This window comes from Myotis davidii, unplaced genomic scaffold (assembly GCF_000327345.1).
Source record: "Myotis davidii unplaced genomic scaffold, ASM32734v1 scaffold330, whole genome shotgun sequence".
Lineage (NCBI taxonomy): Eukaryota > Metazoa > Chordata > Mammalia > Chiroptera > Vespertilionidae > Myotis > Myotis davidii.
The window spans coordinates 3,042,827-3,061,989 of record NW_006283770.1 but is presented as its reverse complement, the minus strand read 5'-3'; the positions used below and the strand labels follow the sequence as shown (position 1 = coordinate 3,061,989).

General features: G+C 35.6%; 1 protein-coding gene across 1 annotated transcript in view; it reads left to right on the top strand.

The window, feature by feature from the left end:
• Positions 1 to 19,163, top strand: part of METTL15 (methyltransferase like 15) — a 174,906-nt gene that overhangs the window by 134,316 nt on the left and 21,427 nt on the right. The window contains exons 5-6 of the mRNA XM_006753944.2: positions 3,110 to 3,301; positions 7,512 to 7,690. Of these exons, the coding sequence (XP_006754007.1) occupies positions 3,110 to 3,301; positions 7,512 to 7,690 (371 nt within the window). The remainder of the gene's footprint in view (positions 1 to 3,109; positions 3,302 to 7,511; positions 7,691 to 19,163) is intronic.

The window sequence follows — 19,163 nt, the reverse complement described above, 5'->3', positions numbered from 1 at the left end:
GGGCGACTCCGTCCACACCTTTGGGGACCCCTGGACCTGCTGGGGTTTGACCCCAGCACTTCTCCTCTCTAGCTGTTAACTTCCAAGGAGCCATCATCTTCCAACAGAAGGTTCTTCCTCCTCCATTGAAAATCTGTTGTTTAATCTAGCCACCTTCATTAATTATTTTAGCAAGATCTGGATAATTTACTGCTTCACCTTGGAGATGGCTTTTTCCCATAAACTTCATGAACCAACCTCTGGTAGTTTCAAACGTTTCTTTTGCAGTTTTCTCACCTCTCTCAGCCTTCGTGGAATTGAATTGAGAAAGGGCCTTGCTCTAGATTAGATTTTGGTTTAAGGGGATGTTGTGGCTGGTTTGATCTATCTAGACCAGTGGTCGCCAACCTCTCAGACCTCACGGACCACCAGTGGTCCGTGGACCACCAGTTGGTGATCACTGATCTAGACCACTAAAACTTTCTCCACATCATCAGTAAGGCTGTTTTAATTTCTTATAATTTGTGTGTTCCACTGGAGTAGCATTTTTAATTTTTTTAAGAACTTTTCCTTTGAATTCACAACTTGGCTAATTGGTGCAAGAGGACTGCCTTTAGGACTATTTCAGTATTGTTATTCCTTCCTCACTAAGCTTAATCATATATAGCTTTTCACTTAAAGTGAGAGATGTATAATTCTTCCTTTCCCTTGAACACTCAGAGAAAATTGTAGGGTAATTAGTTGGCTGCATAATTTCAATATTGTTGTGTGTCACAGAATAGGAAAGTCCAAGGAAAGAGTATGAGATGGGAGAATGACTTGTCAATGGAGCAGTCAGAACACACACAACATTTATTAATAAAGTTCACCATCTTACATTGGTATGATTTGTGGCACCCTAAAACAATTACAATAGTAACATCAGACATCACTGATCATAGATTACTGTAGCAAATATAATCATAATGAAAAAGTTTAAAATATTACAAGAATTATCAAAATGTAGTGACACAGAGACACCAAATCAGCACATGCTATTGAAAAAATGGCACTGCTAGACTTGCTGGATGCCAGGTTGCCAGAAAAACAAAAAAGAAAAACAAAAACAAAAAAACACACCAAAAACAGTATCTGCAAAGCACAGTAAAGCAAGGTGCAATAAAACGAGTTTGCCTATATAGACGTAGCAATTTGTTTATCTGTCCACTGTCAGTTCCACCTGTCAGATCGTTATGCAAACTATTTATTCATTTCTTCCTTTCAGCTCAAAGCTCAGAATGTCAGGCCTTTTTAATCATTTTATTAATCATTATTATATACCTCCAAATAATTGGTGAGTGAATCTGAAAATAGTTGTCTTCATTGAAATAAAATAAAAACACACACAATGATCTGTGAATTTCTTCTTAAATGACATAATATAGGGTGTCCCCCAAAAATGTGTACACACACTTTGAGTAATTATAAAAACAGTGTTTATTAAAATACATTTCATTTTCAGAATTGAGCTAGCATCTGTTAGAGTGTGTATACACTTTTTGGGACAACCTGTGTATAAAATAAAACATAAATATAAATTCCCCAACACTGTCAAAATCCACACTCACTCTACCCACCTGTAGATGGAGGGAATGAGGTCTTGGGAATGTTGCCCAATTTTCCTTTTCTCGTTCCCTTTCCAAATGCATGACAGTTGCCCTAAGGCTTCAGAAGAACCGTCATCTTTTGCTGGTGATTTCTGTTTTATTTCTTAGTGTATTTAAATTGGCTTACTCATTAAATTTATGAGATAATAATTGATATACATCACTGTATACGTTTAAGTTGTACAGTATAATGATTTGACTTATATATACTATTCCTTGGAATGAGAGTTCTTAGGGGATACTTCCTTTTTAATCCTCACCTGAAGACACGTTTATTGACTTTTTCAGAGAGAGAGAGAAATAAAAACACCAGTGTGTGAGAGAGAAACATCCATTGGCTGCCTTCCACATGCGCCTGACTGGGGGGTCGAACCCACAACCCAGGTATGTGCCCTGACCAGGAATTGAACCTGTGACCTTTAGGTGCATCGGATGATATTCCAATCAACTGAGCCACACCGGCCAGGGCAGGAGTTACTTTCTTAGCAGCTTTCATATATACCATACATCAGTGTAAACTACCAGTAGTAATCAGTTGTACAAACATCTGTAGTACTTATTTATTTGAAAGTTTGTACCTTTTGACCACCTTCATCCAAAGTCCGTACCCCATCCCTTGCCTCTAATAACCGTGAATTGGATCTCTTCTTCTGTGAATTTGGGTTCCTCTCTCTTTTTTTAGACTCCACAAATAAGTGCGATCATACATAATTTATCTTTTTCTTAATTATTTTACTTAGCATTATTTCATCCTTTTTGTTGCAAATGGCATAATCTTATTTTTTATGGCAGAATAATATTTTGTAACTTCTTTATCTATTCATTCACTGATGGACACTTAAGTTGTTTCCATGCTGTGGCTATTGCACATAATGGGGGGGGGGGGGGGGGGGGGGGGCGTGCAGATAACTGTTGACAATGGTGTTTCATTTCCTTTGGATATATTCTTAGAAGTGGAATTGCTGAATCACATGGAAGTTCTAATTTTAATTTTTTTAGGAACCTCTATAACTAGTCGCTATATTAGTTTACATTCAAACCAACCGTACACAAGAGTTCCCTTTTCTCCACATCCTTACCTTAATTTGTTATTTCTAAATTTATTCTTTTTATAGATTTGTATATGCTTCTTTTCCTGACACATAGATTTAATAATTTTTTAAAGAAAAAATGAAATACCTGGCCTGACAAAGGAAATGTTTAAATTTATCAACTTATTGTATACTTTCACAAAAGCATAAAACAAATTGTGTTCATTAGCAAGAATAAAATTACATTAAATCAACTCTGGTGTTGGAACCAAAGATGTAGAATTTCTATACCCATCTGTCTTTATATAGTATTAAGCATGCTGTTGGCATTTAGTAAATATGTATTGGTTAAATCATTTAATAATAGGATGTGCTGCTTCTATTGACCATAGACCTTAGAAAAGACTTTTGTGTAACAGCAGTGTTTTCTTCATCTCCTGGGTTTGTCCACAGTAAACAGATCCGAGCTATGCTAGGCCAGTTCAGCCAGGCCGAAGGCTTATTAATGAAAGCTGGAGTGCAGCCAGGAACGCTGGATGGAGTTCTTTTCGATCTAGGATGTTCCTCCATGCAATTTGATGCTCCTGAAAGAGGTTTTTCCCTTCGGAATGATGGCCCTTTGGACATGAGAATGGATGGTGGCAGGTGAGTATCAATAAAGCATTTCTCCACACAACAAGAAATCGATTTCTCAAAAGCACTCTGAATTTAATTTCCCTTTAAGACTGCAGAATTCCCATTACACCCCATACCCAACACTATCCATATATAATAAATCAGTTTTGTTTGATACTCATTAAAGCTTTCAGTGTTTCTCTAGATTTGGGATTCCGAAAGAAAAACCATTGCTGTCTACACAAACAAGTGAGGAGGATAACCTCCACACTGATTATCTTTTTTATGGACAGTCGTGCTTTGATATGACCTTTTAACAGATATTGTGACCCATACTTGTCAGAATCTTTTTGTTCTGAGTCTTAAACCTTCTTTTGCTCAAGTTGGCATTCATAGAATGGAGAATGTGATCATAAAAGAAAATAATAAAAATCTTTTAAAAATCAGTGACTAATAGTGAAGGTCAAATATTTTTTCATGTTTGGAGATTGAGGTTTAGCAGAGACACTAAAATCTCAAGCAAATTTCGGCTATTCTTGATGTCTTGCTAAGGAGGATGCCTTCTGAAATACAATGAACAGAGCTTCTAGTTAATAGTAGTAAACCCCCATATTGTTAATGTAAAGATTTGTCAGCAAATTTTAATGTGAGAATCAGGGTTCCCAAGATTCTCCCCTAAGAACATGAAAATAAGATTGCCTTTGCGAATGAAACTCTTAATATGTAATGGATGAGATTTAGAGTTGAGAAAATAACTTAAAAAGCAGGTAGACTTCCACTGAGATAGCATAGACTGTAACTTAGCCACAAATATTAACAGATCTGAAGAAAGTATGTGCTATTCAGAAAGTGGGAGTTGATTCACATGAATTTATAGAAAAAGAAGAGTCAGAGATGTAAACAAGTGCATTGCTAATCCAAGTGGTGTTATGGGAGAGGGGAAGTGGTCAGTCAAATCATGGAGGCTGATATGTCCCTGCGTCGAATGTGGATGCAGCAGGCTTTCTTAACTTGTTGCCATTGAACATTAGAATCTTATAGCATAGTTTGATTTGTGCTATCCCAATTTTAACAACAGCTTTTAGATCATAATAAGGTTTCATGCAGCAGAAAGAAATCAGCAGATTCAAGGACCTGTGGGTATAGCCCTGTTGTCAGGTGTAGTCTTCACTATAAGGCAATAAATAAATTCACACTTAGGTTAATATTTTCTTTATAAGTCCGTGATCTCTGGAGAACCGATGAAGTCCCTTAACCTATTAAGTTTGGGTGGGAAACAGATTCTGTATCTTGACTTTTTGTTGTTAATTGTTTTTGTTAATCCTCACTTGAGGATAGTTTCCCATTTTTTTAAGGGAGAGTAGAAGAGAGAGGGAAAGACAGAGAGGAACATCGATGTGAGAAAAACACATCGATTGGTTGCCTCCTGCAGGAGCCCTAACCAGGGTCCGGGCCGGGGAGGAGCCTGTAACCAAGGTACGTGTCCTTAACCTTTGGTCCTGGGAACTTTGGTCCACAGGCCAACGCTCTATCCACTGAATCAAACCAGCTAGGGCTGTATCTTGACTTCTACACCATATAAATGCCTATTCTAAAGCCTCCTAGAAGCCCTCTGGCTTTCAGCGTGTTCCCCCTTTGGCCTTGTAGCACTAACATTAGATAAAATAAAATTATGCCTATTATCCACTGAACTACATTTAAGAAACAACATTTTTTCATACTTGAAAGTAGAACGGTATTATCAAAAATTGCTAAGTACATCCATACTAATTTTAGAACTGTCCGATTTGAGGTGAAATCCATACTATGGAATCTGAGTTTATCATCATTCACAAGGTTCATTCTAATACTCAGTGGTTTGGGCAGTTGAATTTACAACTAGGTAAGATCTAGCAGGGATTGTGTCAATTATGCCAAAAATGATGATTGGCAAATCCAAGAATGGGAAAAATCTAAGGGACATGGACAGGCATTGAGCTTCCCTATGGGCTATTATACTATGTGTTTTATGATTATATGCACCCTTAACTCTCTCAACAATTCTATGAGGTAAGCATTGTTACTTTTACTCACAGGTTAGAAATTGAGGCTCCACTATATTAACAAGATTACCCAAAAGTAAAGCCAGGATTCTAATCAGGTCAGTTTGACTCTAAAGACCAAATCTTTATCCTTGAAGCTATTATTGAAGGAGCAAAGGCTATTGAGATAGAAACCAGACTACCGTGTAGGACAGTGATGGTGAAACTTTTGAGCTCAGCGTGTCAGCATTTTGAAAAACCCTAACTTAACTCTGGTGCCGTGTCACATATAGAAATTTTTTGTTATTTGCAACCATAGTAAAACAAAGATGTATATTTTTGATATTTATTTTATATATTTAAATGCCATTTAACAAAGAAAAATCAACCAAAAAAAATGAGTTCGCATGTCACCTCTGACACATGTGTCATAGGTTCGCCATCACTGGTGTAGGATATTCATTGGTCTGGGGGTGCCATGCATCCAGGAAAAAAAGGATATGAGAGAGGGAGGGCGGGAGGGAGGGAGGGAGAGAGAGAGAGAGAGAGAGAGAGAGAGAGAGAGAGGGAGAGAGAGAGAAACATCGATCTGAGAGAGACACATCGATTGAGAGAGAGAGAGAGAGAGAGAAGAGAGGAGAGATGGAGATGATGGCAAAATAGGGGACAAGCCAAGGAAAACAAAATTTTCTACTGGAGGACCTAGGCATTCTAATGAGGTGCAATGAAGTATATTTAAGGAAGGATTTAAGTGTTTCTTAAATCTGATTTGATCCTCAGTTCTTAAAGATGCCATATCTTTGTTAGTTAAATTTCTCACAATGTGGTACCAACAATCAATCCAACATATTTACTACACGAGTCGTAACTATACTATTAGCAAAGCTATCTTTCTAATAAGTAAGGTCTCGGTTAACTCATCACTTAGAATTCCTGGATCCATTTTTCTAAGGTAAGGTAAGCTGGCATGGTCTGACAAAGTGAATTCTGTTTCCTGTTACTACGACTTATTTGGGCACAGTTTGATATTTCTTTGTCTTCTTCACCTGAAATTACCATCTAGGCTTGTTTAGTACTATTTGTTGATTACCAAGTGTTATCCCATGATGTTTTTTGTCCTGGACGTAGAAGCCAGTATTGTTAAACATTTGAAATAATACACATTATTATAATTAAGATTGTTCTGGTTTTTTGAGGGAGGCTGACCAGCAGTATCTTCTTTACAGTAGTCCTCCTTATCCCTGGTTTCACTTTCTCTCCTTTCAGTTACCTGAGGTCAACCATGGCCTGAAACTATTAATGGGAAAACACCAGAAATAAGCAATTCATAAGCTTTAAATTGTGCACCATTCTGCAGAGCAAGATGAAAGCTTGTGGAATCCCACACTCTCTTGCCTGGGATGTAAATCATTCCTTTGTCCAGCATATCTATGCTATATATGCTAACCACTCATTAGTTGCTTAGTAGCCATCTGGGTTATCAGATCAATTATAGTGGTATCACAGTGCTTGTGTTCAAGTAACCTTTATTTTACTTAATAATGATCCCAAAGTGCAAGAGTAGTGATGCTGGTAATTCACATACACCAAAGGTGCAATAGAGTGTATGTATGTATGTATGTATGTATGTATAGGAAAAAACATAGTATGTATAGGACTCGGTTCTATCGTGGTTTCAAGTTTCTGGTGGGGTCTTGGATGTATTCCCTAGGATAAGGTGGGACTCCTGTAATGATTTTCTAAGTCAGTTTGTACCCCAATAATATAAGTAGTTGGTTACTGGACAGTCTCGGGTTTATTTAAGTTCCTGAGATTGAGGTTCATTTAAGTATCAGTCAGTACCCTTGTTACTTCTCTATACAGAAAAAAAGTTCAAGCAACAATTTAAGTTTTGAACAAACTAAATCCAAATATTTCTGCTATTTTAGTTTAGGGGAAATCTGCATGAGCAGTCACTTCTTTGTGAATTAAAGGTTAGTAAACTATTTTAATTTCCTGCTGCCCTTGACCTTGGTGAACCTCACACACAGAGTCCCCATTTGCTCTAATGATGGAAAGCTTATTTTAACCCTGTAAGATTTCAGTCTCTGACTTTAAAAACCTCAGAAGCTCTCTTAGCCTATGTTTGTATGCCTGACTTTATGTCTCAGTACTCTGAAGTTTCACCTCTTGTCAATGAAACTGACGTCAATGAACTAATTGGTTCTTCTTGTGCGTAGGTACCCTGACATGCCCACCGCAGCTGATGTTGTGAACGCTTTAGATCAACAGGCACTTGCATCCATCCTGAGAACATACGGGGAGGAGAGGCATGCCAAGAAAATCGCTTCAGCAATCGTTCAGGCACGCAGCATCTACCCCATCACCAGAACCCAGCAGCTTGCCAGCATCGTCGCAGGTACCCTCATTAATTCTGAACAGTGTCTGAGAGGGAGAAAAAAAAGAATATATATATATTAATCCCCCAAACTCCCAAAGGGTTTCATTTGTACTTAAAATCATGCAGGAGTGAATCTTGCCTAAAATCTTTGGTTTTGCAAGCTTCCTCTCCACCTCCAACACCTCTCCCCCCCCACATACACAATTTTAAAATATACTGTAGTTTGCTGATTAGTTTAATAATAGATTTTTTTTTACATGAGATAATTTATCATTTGTGCCTACCAAGGTGAAACGTGGAATAACAAGAGCAAAAAAATTCCTTGATTCATCACAGTGCTTGATAAGCATCCTGTATAAGATCTGACATTACCTTCAGTTTCACATTTCTGCATTTTAATATTTTGGGCAAAAGGAGAATTGCATTGCCCAACTGCTAAAATAAAATCCAGTGACTCATACATCTATTCTAAACACCCGGCTAACAAAGGGTATGTGATGTATAGGTTATTCCACTTGGTGAATGCTAAACTAAATCAGCCTGAGGGGCTTATTGAAACATTTCATCTTTTTTTGCTGTTTGCCACCATAAACCTCTTGAACCTAAGTCTAGCTAGGAGGCGCTTTATTATAGCCTTTCTGTTTGAAGCCAAAGTTGTCTCACAGCTGTATTTCATGATGAAAGTTTCCCTAGACAAAAATACAACTTCTGCAGTTGTTATTTCACAGAATTCCAGTGGTAAATTATTTGTCTTTTTGGACCTTCTGAAGCCATACATCTTTTTTATTTACCAAATGTATTAAGATTTCTTTTCAGTGGTTTCTCTTAAGTTAATTAAATAGCTAAAGACATAGGAAAAAGCTTATAGAAAGCTCCTAGTATTGGTGGCCTCTATCTTAATATTATCCATAGTTTAAGGAATAAAACTTAATTATGCATTTATTCAGATCAAGATTTAAAGATCATATAGCAATTGTCTTATGACATGATTTCATAAAAATATATTCTTCTTAGTTATGCTAATAAAATATAAAAAGTTGACTAAATCTCCAATTTTTTAAGTAGCATACCTCAGGGCCCTTGAAATTTAACATTGAGCAACTTCCTTAATGCAAGTAATTGCAAAATTCTCATAGGTTATGTCAAATTAAAATATTTCATGATATTTTTCCCTATAAAGAGTTTATACTAGCAGGCTAACATTAAATTCATCCTCATCTCATCTCCCTTTCTTTTTCCTCACTCCATACTCACTCACATGTCTGCACCTTATCTTTTCCATCAGACATTAACTAGTTCTGTCTCTCATATTGAAAAGAAGGGCAGTGAGATGTCACATTTTTTTTCTATTCACAAGTAAGTCCGGAATTTTATGGTGCTGAAAATGAGGACTTGAAATGAGGGTGTTCAAGAGGTCTTTCAGTGAAAAAAACCTTATCTGGTAACTGAAGAAACTGAGGCACAGAGAGTGTCAACAGTCTCTTCAAAGGTACAGCCTAATTAATAGCAACATCAGTACTAATCTAGAGTTTGGAAGCTTGTGAATTTGAGGCATAATTGGGAATCTGCCTTAAGAAATTAACTTTTCTGTCTCAGATTCCTACTCAGCAAACTTGGGGAAATAACACTGTTTAGATAGAAGTTACATAAAGATGTAGAATAGAAACAATGTAAGTGTTTTCAGGAAGATATGATATGAAAAACATACTGGGGTTATGACAAATGATATAGTGAAAGTGATGATAATCATATATGTGTATGTAAAACCCCATTTTAGTAAATTCCACTAAAATATTTGAGTTCTCCCTAATGAGTCTATTTTTATGGCTCATATCAACCTCTAATAAAACTTTATTGATGATGATAGAATTCTTTAGTAAAGAGAAAATAAAACAATGAAATTACATTTTAAAGCTCATTTATTTTAAAAAAAAATGATTTAGGAGAGGCTGCTATATACCAGGGCATTATACTGAGTACTAAGAATAGATTGGGGAGAGAATCAGATAGATCCTCTGTGTTCATGAAGCTTATAGACCAATAAGTGACTGAATAACAACATGGTTTAAGAAGCCTATATTTGTAGTGAAAAACCTTATTTATTGTAGTCTGAAGTTATGAATGTGTGGCAAGTAGAAAAAGCTGATGCAAGTGTAGAATTATATAACACTAGAGGCCTGGTGCACGAATTCGTGCACAAGTGGGGTCCCTCAGCCTGGCTGGCGATGGGGGCCGATCAGAGTGGCCGGTCGACCAGGGGAAGGAACCGCCAGAGGTTGGCTATGGGAGTGCACTGACCACCAAGGGGCAGCCCCTGTGTTGAGTGTCTGCCCCCTGGTAGTCAGTGCGCGTCATAGCAACCGGTCGATCACTTGGTCGTTTGGTAGCTTCGGCTTTTATATATAGAGATAGTTAAGTATATACATATAGACTTAGTATGAGAAAAGAATTGAATGTATCTCAAAAATTTGCATGTTCATTATACCTTGAAGTTGTAATGTTTTCAATATTTTTGTGTTAAGTACAGTATTAAAATTAACTATACCTGTTTGTTTTTTAACGTTACTATAGAAGATAACATGTGGATCATAGTTTTATTAGATGCACTGCTCTAGGTGATAAGTATTGTGAGGCCATTGCTGTGACTTCCTTACTAATGACTGAGCCCACAGTGCTTCTCACAGTTTCCTCCCTGAGAAGGCATTTAGTAACTATTTTTCAAGGTTAATGTATAAAATAAATAAAATGCACAGAGATCAGGAAGATTCTGCTGTTATAAAGTTTGTAGTCAGTGAAATAACATCAATGTTAGTAAAAAGTTGATGTTTGGTCTCATGAACCATACCAACATGGTCTAATATCAACACTAAAATAAATTAGAAAATCACATTGCCCTCCCAGTACTTTAATTTATTCATCTTCAAAGTGAAATAATATCTATTTCCTCCCTCATTCTTTAATGATGCCGTGAATAAAAGTAAAACTCTGAAAAAATATTTTTTATTAATTAAAAAGCTTAAAAAATGAGAAACTATACATATAAAAACTCTCAAGCTCTTCAGCAAAAAAAAAAAAAAAGACTTATGCACTTAATTTTGAAAAAAATGGCTGTGGTCTAGACTTTGCAGAATTAATGTATATTTGATTTGTGTAGCCTTAAAAACAGGATTGATGCTAGAGATCTCTTTGAGTAAGAAGTCTGATTTATTTTCCTCAATAAGCTGTCCATATTCTATGTAAGAGCTAATCTGTATTCTGTTGCTCTTTCCATTCTGTCGATACATCAAGGAAATCACCATTTAATCTTAATTGTTAAATTAAATCTAGTTTAATAAAATATAGTAGTTTAACTACTATATTGGTTCTACAACTTTTGGTTCTACAACTTACTTTCTGTATAAACTTGAACAGAACTTCATCTTTCTCATCTTGAAGTGGAAGTGAATAATACTTATGATGATGATCATTGTTATTTTTGTTTAGCAAACATAACCCTACTAATTATTTTTTTCTTAAAATAATATTGATATTCACTCTCAAGTTTCCAATCTTATGCCAAAATCAAAGAAATATACCAATCACTTTTCAGATTATTGGGGTTTAGATTCAAGTTCACAAAATAGATAATTAATTCACTGATAATAAAAAAAAAATCACAGGAGGCTTATAATATCAATTTTTGAATGGGAAAAAGGAGATGGAGAAGCTTTTTAGATATATTTGACTATTGTTGATTAAAATGTGCATACTTATTATTCTTTGCCTGAAACTTTTATGTAACTTTTATTCTGACTCATGAACTAGGTACATGGCTAGAGCTTAATGAACACTTGTTGAACAAATAAATCAATAAAAAAAAGATGTGTACATTCCCAGCCAAAGTAAAATGAGAAAAAAGGTGGGAAAGTCTAAGTTCTTAGGTGTTACTGAGAATCAAGTATATTCTGCTCTTCACTTTGAAGAGGAGGGACACCCTGAGCATCAAAGTCCTCAGGGAAAATTAAAGTTGCTTGAGGAATAAGTGAGATTTCCCAAGACACAGACTCAAAAGTCCTCACATTCTTTTTCTTTTATTTGCTTTGTGAACTTGAGCAAGTTACTTATGTCCTCTGATCCTCATTTACTCATTTGGAAAATAGAGACAGCTAATTCTTGTTATGACCATTCATTGGAAAGTTCTCTGTGAATTTTAAAGTGCAAATACACTGTATGCATTGCGTTCTCTCTTTCCCAGAACTAGAGCTCAATCAGGTGCACCACACAGAACCCTGAGTGTGGCTTTCTCCCCAGGAATACCTGTCCATAGTCACACAGTGTGATCAGTGATAGGCTGACACTTCTATTCCAAGCTGTTCTTCCTATAGGAGTTATGGGATTTTTAGCAAAGAGAATAATAATCATTTTCTGCATTGGTACACGTAAGGAGTATCTTTTTCACAGTAGCATTGGAGGTTCGTGCCTCAAGTTGTATCTGAAATCACTGTCTTTTTCTAGCAAAGTTTTCAACAGCCTTCAAAAGAAAAAAATAAAATAAATCATTCATCAGTAGACGTTGCTATCCTAATTTAGTGGAACATAAACTTTTTCCTGATGAAATTAATCAGACTAGATTACCATCCTTTCACTATTTTAATAATCTACATGTTACCTCCTCCATCTTCTCCATAAAGCACTCTTTATATTAGCATTTCCATGGTTAAGAAATAAATGACGGTGTCAGAGAGCTCGGTTATCGCCCTGGTAGAAAATGGTCTGGATGTCACACCTACTGTCGAGTTTAGAAGGCTTGCCAGTGAGTCACAGCTGCCACTGCCACTGCCTGTGCTAGTGCACTTATTCTTCTGTCACTTCAAATTTCTTGAGTTCAATCTGTAATACACAGTGCGTGTTAGCATTGTAACTTCATGCCAACTAAATTATCAAATGACATTTCATAAGTAAACTTATTTCTTATTTTAATAAGTAATCTTCCCAAGAGACATTCTGTACAATGAATCCAACTCAGAAGAGAATGAAATGGGGGGGGGGGGCACAAAAACCTGAAAATCTTTCTTCCTCCTAAAAGAAATTTGGCTATTCTCAGTTGAAAGTGCCAAGTGAGGACCTGGGAGTGTTTCAATCCCAAAGGCGTGGCCATGCCTAATTTAATAATTATAATGGTAATATAATAATACATCATGTTAGCTAATAATTAGTGAATCCTAGACACTATCCTAAGTTATTTTCATGTGTTAAGTCAATAAGAACAACGACCCATCAGGCAGATGGATTTTATCCTTATTTTACAGATGAAGCACAAAAAGGCTAGGTAATTTGTCTCTTGTCAAGTAGAGCTGGAATTAAAAGCTAGTAATATCACTCTAGGCTCTGTGCTCCTATTTGTAACCCATCTCTAGATCCCTTACTGGTGATTAGGATACAGCATGAACTGCCCAGCCAGCACTGGTCAGTGGTCCAGCTTTGACTTATGAACCAGAAGGTCACAGTTCAGTTCCTAGTCAGGGCACATGCCCGGGTTACAGGCTCCATCCCCTGTTGGGGTGGGGAGGTGCAGGAGGCAGGCAATCAATGATTCTCTCTTATCATTGATGTTTCTATCTTTCCCTCTCCCTTCCTCTATGAAATCAATAACAGTATATATATTTTTTAAAAGATGTAGCATGAACTGTTGCTGGAGAATGCTGACAGCTCTGTCTTCCAGGATCTCACATACTCATGTGGGACACAGTCATACAAGCAACTTCTATTGCCCTGAGATAAGTACTGTATATAATAGAATCATGAACAAAAAAGTATGAGAACCAAAAAAGGGAACAATTGATTTTGATGTGGCAAAAGGGTTTGAGTTATTGAAGAGAGAGAGATTGGGTAGACCTTACAGACATTGAGACCTTTGAGTAGAGCCTTTTAGGGGGAGAAGTGATGGTTATTTAAAGAAAAGTCCCTGACATCCAATAGAAACTCATCAAGTGCAGAAATGAAAAGATGAAACAACAAAAATAAATAATCAGGTAGTATTTCAGCCAGTTGAAGAGAATAAAAGACAGACAATACAGTGTCCAATCCCAGGACCTAATACATTTCTAAATGCCTAGAATTCCCTCATTATCTTGAGATCCTCTGTCCTAAATGTGGCCTTGAGTTGGGTCTGATTCTTAGTATAATTAGTAATTCAGCATAACCAAGTCCTCTAGATCTTCCTGATTCTGGCTGCATTTCAAATTTCATCTATGGAATAAAAAAAGGAAACCCATCATTTTACCTCTTTACTCCATTTCTTATTACTTTATACTTCGTGTGCTTCTGCAAGTGAAAATTAAAGTGATCTGGCATTGTATGTTCTGTACATTAGCAGTTTTCACATTGATATTAATTTTGTAAAGATCATTATAAATAGCCTGGTCATTTTGTTCTTCTCTTTATTGATTTAAAAAAGAAGAAGAAAGATAATTTGTTCGTGTAACTGTTACTCAGAAGTTTTAAGAATTTGGTGGTAGATATTTGCAAGAGCTCTTCATTTGAGAACCAAAATCAAGTAGTTTTACATATTAATTGTACTACCAACTTGTTTTTTAAAATTGACATGATTCAGATTTTATCTAGATGGTAGGTATAATGACATGGGTTTGCTTCACCCAAAAAAGTCCTAAGAGGATCAACAGTGTGCAGCAGTATTCCTAAAAGTAGTCATTTCAGACATTGACTATTATTTTTGTATGTTGGGAATGTTCTTTGAAGAAAGCATCTGTTTTTATTTTCAAAGTATAAAATGTTCAAATCATGCCAAAAAAATGTCAAAGAAAGAGAACCACAAATGTTACTACATTGTCGAAAATTAAATATTGTATTTCTAGTGCTGGGAAGGGGGGAATAATGGTTGAAAAAAGTTTGATGTCCAAACTTTAATCATAACTAAAAATTAAGAATAATACTTCCAAGTTATTTTCTATCATCTTTTGCTATCTGCTGAATTAAAAAATTATAGACTATGTAGAAAAGATACTTCTCAGAATTTAAAATAGAGAAATCTATGTTAACTTTTTATGACTTGCCTTTTCCTTCTCTATTTTTGTTTCAGTATTTCCCCAATGCTTTCATTTATTTTATCCCTGTAATCATTACGTCACTATATTGTTTCACTTTTTTTTTAAATATATGTTTTATTGATTTTTTTACAGAGAGGAAGGGAGAGGGATAGAGAGTTAGAAACATCGATGAGAGAAACATCGATCAGCTGCCTCCTGCACACTCCCTACTGGGTATGTGCCCGCAACCAAGGTACATGCCCTTGACCAGAATTGAACCTGGGACCCTTGAGTCTGCAGGCTCATGCTCTATCCATTGAGCCAAACCAGTTAGGGCTGTTTCACATATTTTTAATCACTTGGAATCACTTCTATCATATTATAACCTGGAGCATAGATCATCTTTCCTTACATGTGTTTCATATAATAGCATATAGGACACAGTAAGCAATAGGATATATTTGTTGATTTTCTATATTTTGCTAATGTATAATTACTCATTTAATGACTTTCTTATCAGCTGGATTATAAGCTCTAAGAAAGCAAAAATTAGGCATGTCTTCTTCATTGCTGCATCCTCAAGACCTGATACAGAAATAGGCTTATAAAATTGTTTAATTAATTATTTCTTGAATGAATAAGTGAATGTCCACTTCATAACTTTGTGATGTTTAGAAAATGGGGAGGCTAGAGACAACTAATAGAGAAAAATCTTATAAACAACCAATTTCTTCAGCATTCGGGCACTTTCTATTGGTCTGTAGACTCCAACCTACAATAATAAGAGAAACTTAATTTTCCCGACACTTATAATATCTTTTCTGTTCTCTAGAGGGTAAATCAGGTTCAGTATGTCATACAATACTATGTTAGTCTTCTGTATTTTCAATTTCCTCCTTAGCAAAGCAGGGAATTTAAACCAACATTGAGGTGAGATACTTATTTCATATACATATTCCACATTCATTTAATCATCAAGTATTCACTGAGTCCACTTTGTGCTAGGCACTCATGAAGGAACATAAGTGACTAAGGCAAAGCTTTCACCTCAAAATTAACAAAAAGAAATCTTTACTAGTTAGTAGTCTTCACAGTTGGTGCCTTTTTGCATATATCAACATGTTTACTTTTTTTTTTTTCTTTCTTAGCTTAAAATTACTTCTTTCTTGGATCATTCTCTTTCTTACCCAAGTACATATTTGGAAACATTTTTAATGAGGCTCCATTCACATACTTTGTCTAAATGTATCTTTATTGTGACCTAACTTTTGAATGATAATTTAGTTGTGTATGAGGTTTATAATTAATTTTACTCAGTGCTTTGAGGTATGATTTCATTGTCTCTTGGCATTTTATGATTGATGAAAGGTCTAATTGTAATTATTTCATACTTGGTCTTTTTCTTTTTCTAGCTACCATTAAGATTTTTCTATCTTTGATGTTTAATTGTCATGCGTGGGGTTGTGACTCTATTTTTATTAGTCATTAGTTAAACGGTGAGCTTCTTTAACGTTTCTTCATTCCTGGAAATATAAGAAATTATTTCTTTCCATATTTACCTTCTCCCATTCTTTTGAGTTCTGTACAATAGTTATTCACCATGTTCTCATATTTCCCATTCTTTGTATCTGTGCATTACAATCCAAGTAAGATCCTTTTCTAATTCACCAAATTTCTCTTAAAATATACCTAATCTGTTTAACCCACTTGTTGAATTTCTAAATTCACTTGTCATTCCTAAAAATTCTATTGTTTTTAAAATACGCTTTTTCTTATTATTTTATTATAGTCTGTATTGATTATTTTTCATTTATTTTTAATGTAGCAAGTATAGTTATTTCCTATTTGAGCTCATTTGTTCTATTATCTCCAATTCTTCCTGTTTATTTCGGCATAGATATCTATTTTTAACTTGTTGAGTGAACACATAAAAGTGAGTGAGTGCCAAAACTGGTTTGGCTCAGTGGATAGAGCGTCGGCCAGTGGACTGAAAGGTCCCGGGTTCGATTCCGGTCAAGGGCATATACCTGGGTTGCGGGCACATCCCCAGTAGGAGATGTGCAGGAGGCAACTGATCGATCTCTCTCTCATTGATGTTTCTAACTCTCTCTATCCCTCTCCCTTCCTCTCTGTAAAAAATCAATAAAATATATTTTTTAAAAAAGTGAGTGAGTGAGTAGGTGATTAAGTGAGGGATTAATGAATGCATTTGAGTGAATAGAATAAATGCTATAAAACATTTTATAATGGACTCACCAGGAAAGACTTTCAATACAAGCAGCAGCTGTCTTGGTTATGATGTCAGCACACAGAGATGCTAGCAGTCTAGGAACTGGGACCCGAAGCTTGGGAAGCAATGTGAGAAAAGCATGCCTTTTTTATTGAAAACATTATTTCGTGCTTGTTCTATTATCTCCAATTCTTCCTGTTTATTTCATCTGCTGATTTTATACAAACATACACAGAAAATGTATCTAGCGAGCGCATCTTCAGTGGGTTATACATACATATCCTTTTTCTGGAACCCAACATGTGGTTTAATGCTTGCTTTTTCCTTTCTCCCCTTCCTGTTTCCTACCTAATCATCTACCAGCCAAGCAAAGGTGTCATGTTAGGCACTTTAGGTTGCAGAAGTCAAAGACACATTTAGGCAAACTTAAGTAATAAAACATTATCATTAGCTATACATGATAGTAAGAAGAAATTGTTATAAAGCTATTCATACTAATAGGAAAGACAGTTATTTAAGCTACATAGCCAGGTCTCTGAGAGACTAGACAACAACTCAGGGGTTATTTAGGGTACTACACAATTTCCCCATTAAACTATTATGTTGTAGAAAACATTGTTGATTCCCTGCTTTAGTCAATTACCATTATTTTGGTTTGGCTACTCTCTATGTCTAGCTTCTAACAATTACAATTAACTTTTTCCTAGGGTTCAAGGTTACTGCTTACTCAGATCTTTTATTTATATTTTTTACTGTCTCATGACATCTACTTATATTGCTTTTATTCTTTCTTTTGGTTTCTGCTTCTTTTGTCAATTGCTTCTGTCTTGCTCCCTCCTTTCGCCTCTCTCTCTATCTCTCTCTCTCTCCCCCTGTGATTCAAGCTCCCTAAGGTAAAGGATCTAATTTGGCCTTATTTATCCATAGCTTTACTTTGTTTGGCAGAGTTTTACACTTGCTCCATTTTTAAATGGCTGCATTGGCTCATAGGTATTTACGTGGTGATAGCATGGTGACCAGAACTTAAGGAACTGCCTTGGACAGTCCTGCTCATTTGATAGATTCCTTCTTAGGATTGCAATTATTTAAATAATGCTTCAAAGAAGTAGTTCTTGAAATTAGCTATAACTAGTAGTAATTTTAATTTTTCTTTAAAAATTTCATCTACCTGTGTAAACAAAATGTCCCCTATAATTAATGTCTTTGTAAGTAAACTGTTATCTTAAGTTAACTTACATGTCTTTGACTGTGCTATATCTTCTACCTGGAAAAAAAGAAAACTCTTCTTTCATCTCCACTGGTTGAAAACATCGTCACCTTTAAGGCCCAGCTTAAATGCCACTTTATATTTTTTCTGATTTCTTCCCTGATCTCCCAATTTGGGTGTTGTCTCCGATTTAAACTACCATAGTAGTTTTTCCATCTTTTCTCTTCCCTGTGGCAACGAGGCACGGCAGGAAGAACACAGGCTTTAGAGTCAGACGGAGCTGCATTCAAATCCTGTTTCTGCTATTTAATGGTTATGTGATGTCAGCAAGTTATTAATCTCTTCATGTCTCAGTGGGAGAGATAAATAATTATTCAAATAGATTATAAATTGTGTAAATCTCATGATGAAAAAGTACAGGGTAAATGAGAGACTATAGTAGGGGGACATAGCCTGTTTAGGCATTTTGGGGAGACCTCCCTGAAGAAGTGTCCTTTAAGCAAAGAGTAAGAATAAGAAGCCAAGTGACAAGTCAATAAGAGAAGAGTTTTCAAAACAAAAAATAAACAAAGGCCCTTCACTCGCTCTCACTTTTTAAAAAATAATTTCATGTTTCATGTCACGATTTGTGCCCTATTAATAAGTTTAATGGTCATTGCCCTATTTCTACTGTGACATTTTATAACATAATTTTGATGTTGCTAGCATCAAGCTAGTGTATCTGTTAAGCTATACCACTCTAGTAATTTACTAACCTTTTCTGCTAAAACATTGAAATTTTAATAAACCAGGACAAGCACTGCTCTTTTGATTCTAACATTTTTTTTGATTCTTTACTTTTGATGACTTCCCTTTTTCTACTTTTCTTGCCTTTTAGCAAAATTTTAAAGATGTATGTGTGTGTGTGTTATAAATTTATATTGCTATATACTATATATCCCTGTAATATGTTCCTAAGAAGTCTAAACTCTACTGGGATATTGGACATCTAAACAAATAATTCTAAAATGAAGCAGAATTTTGCCTTTC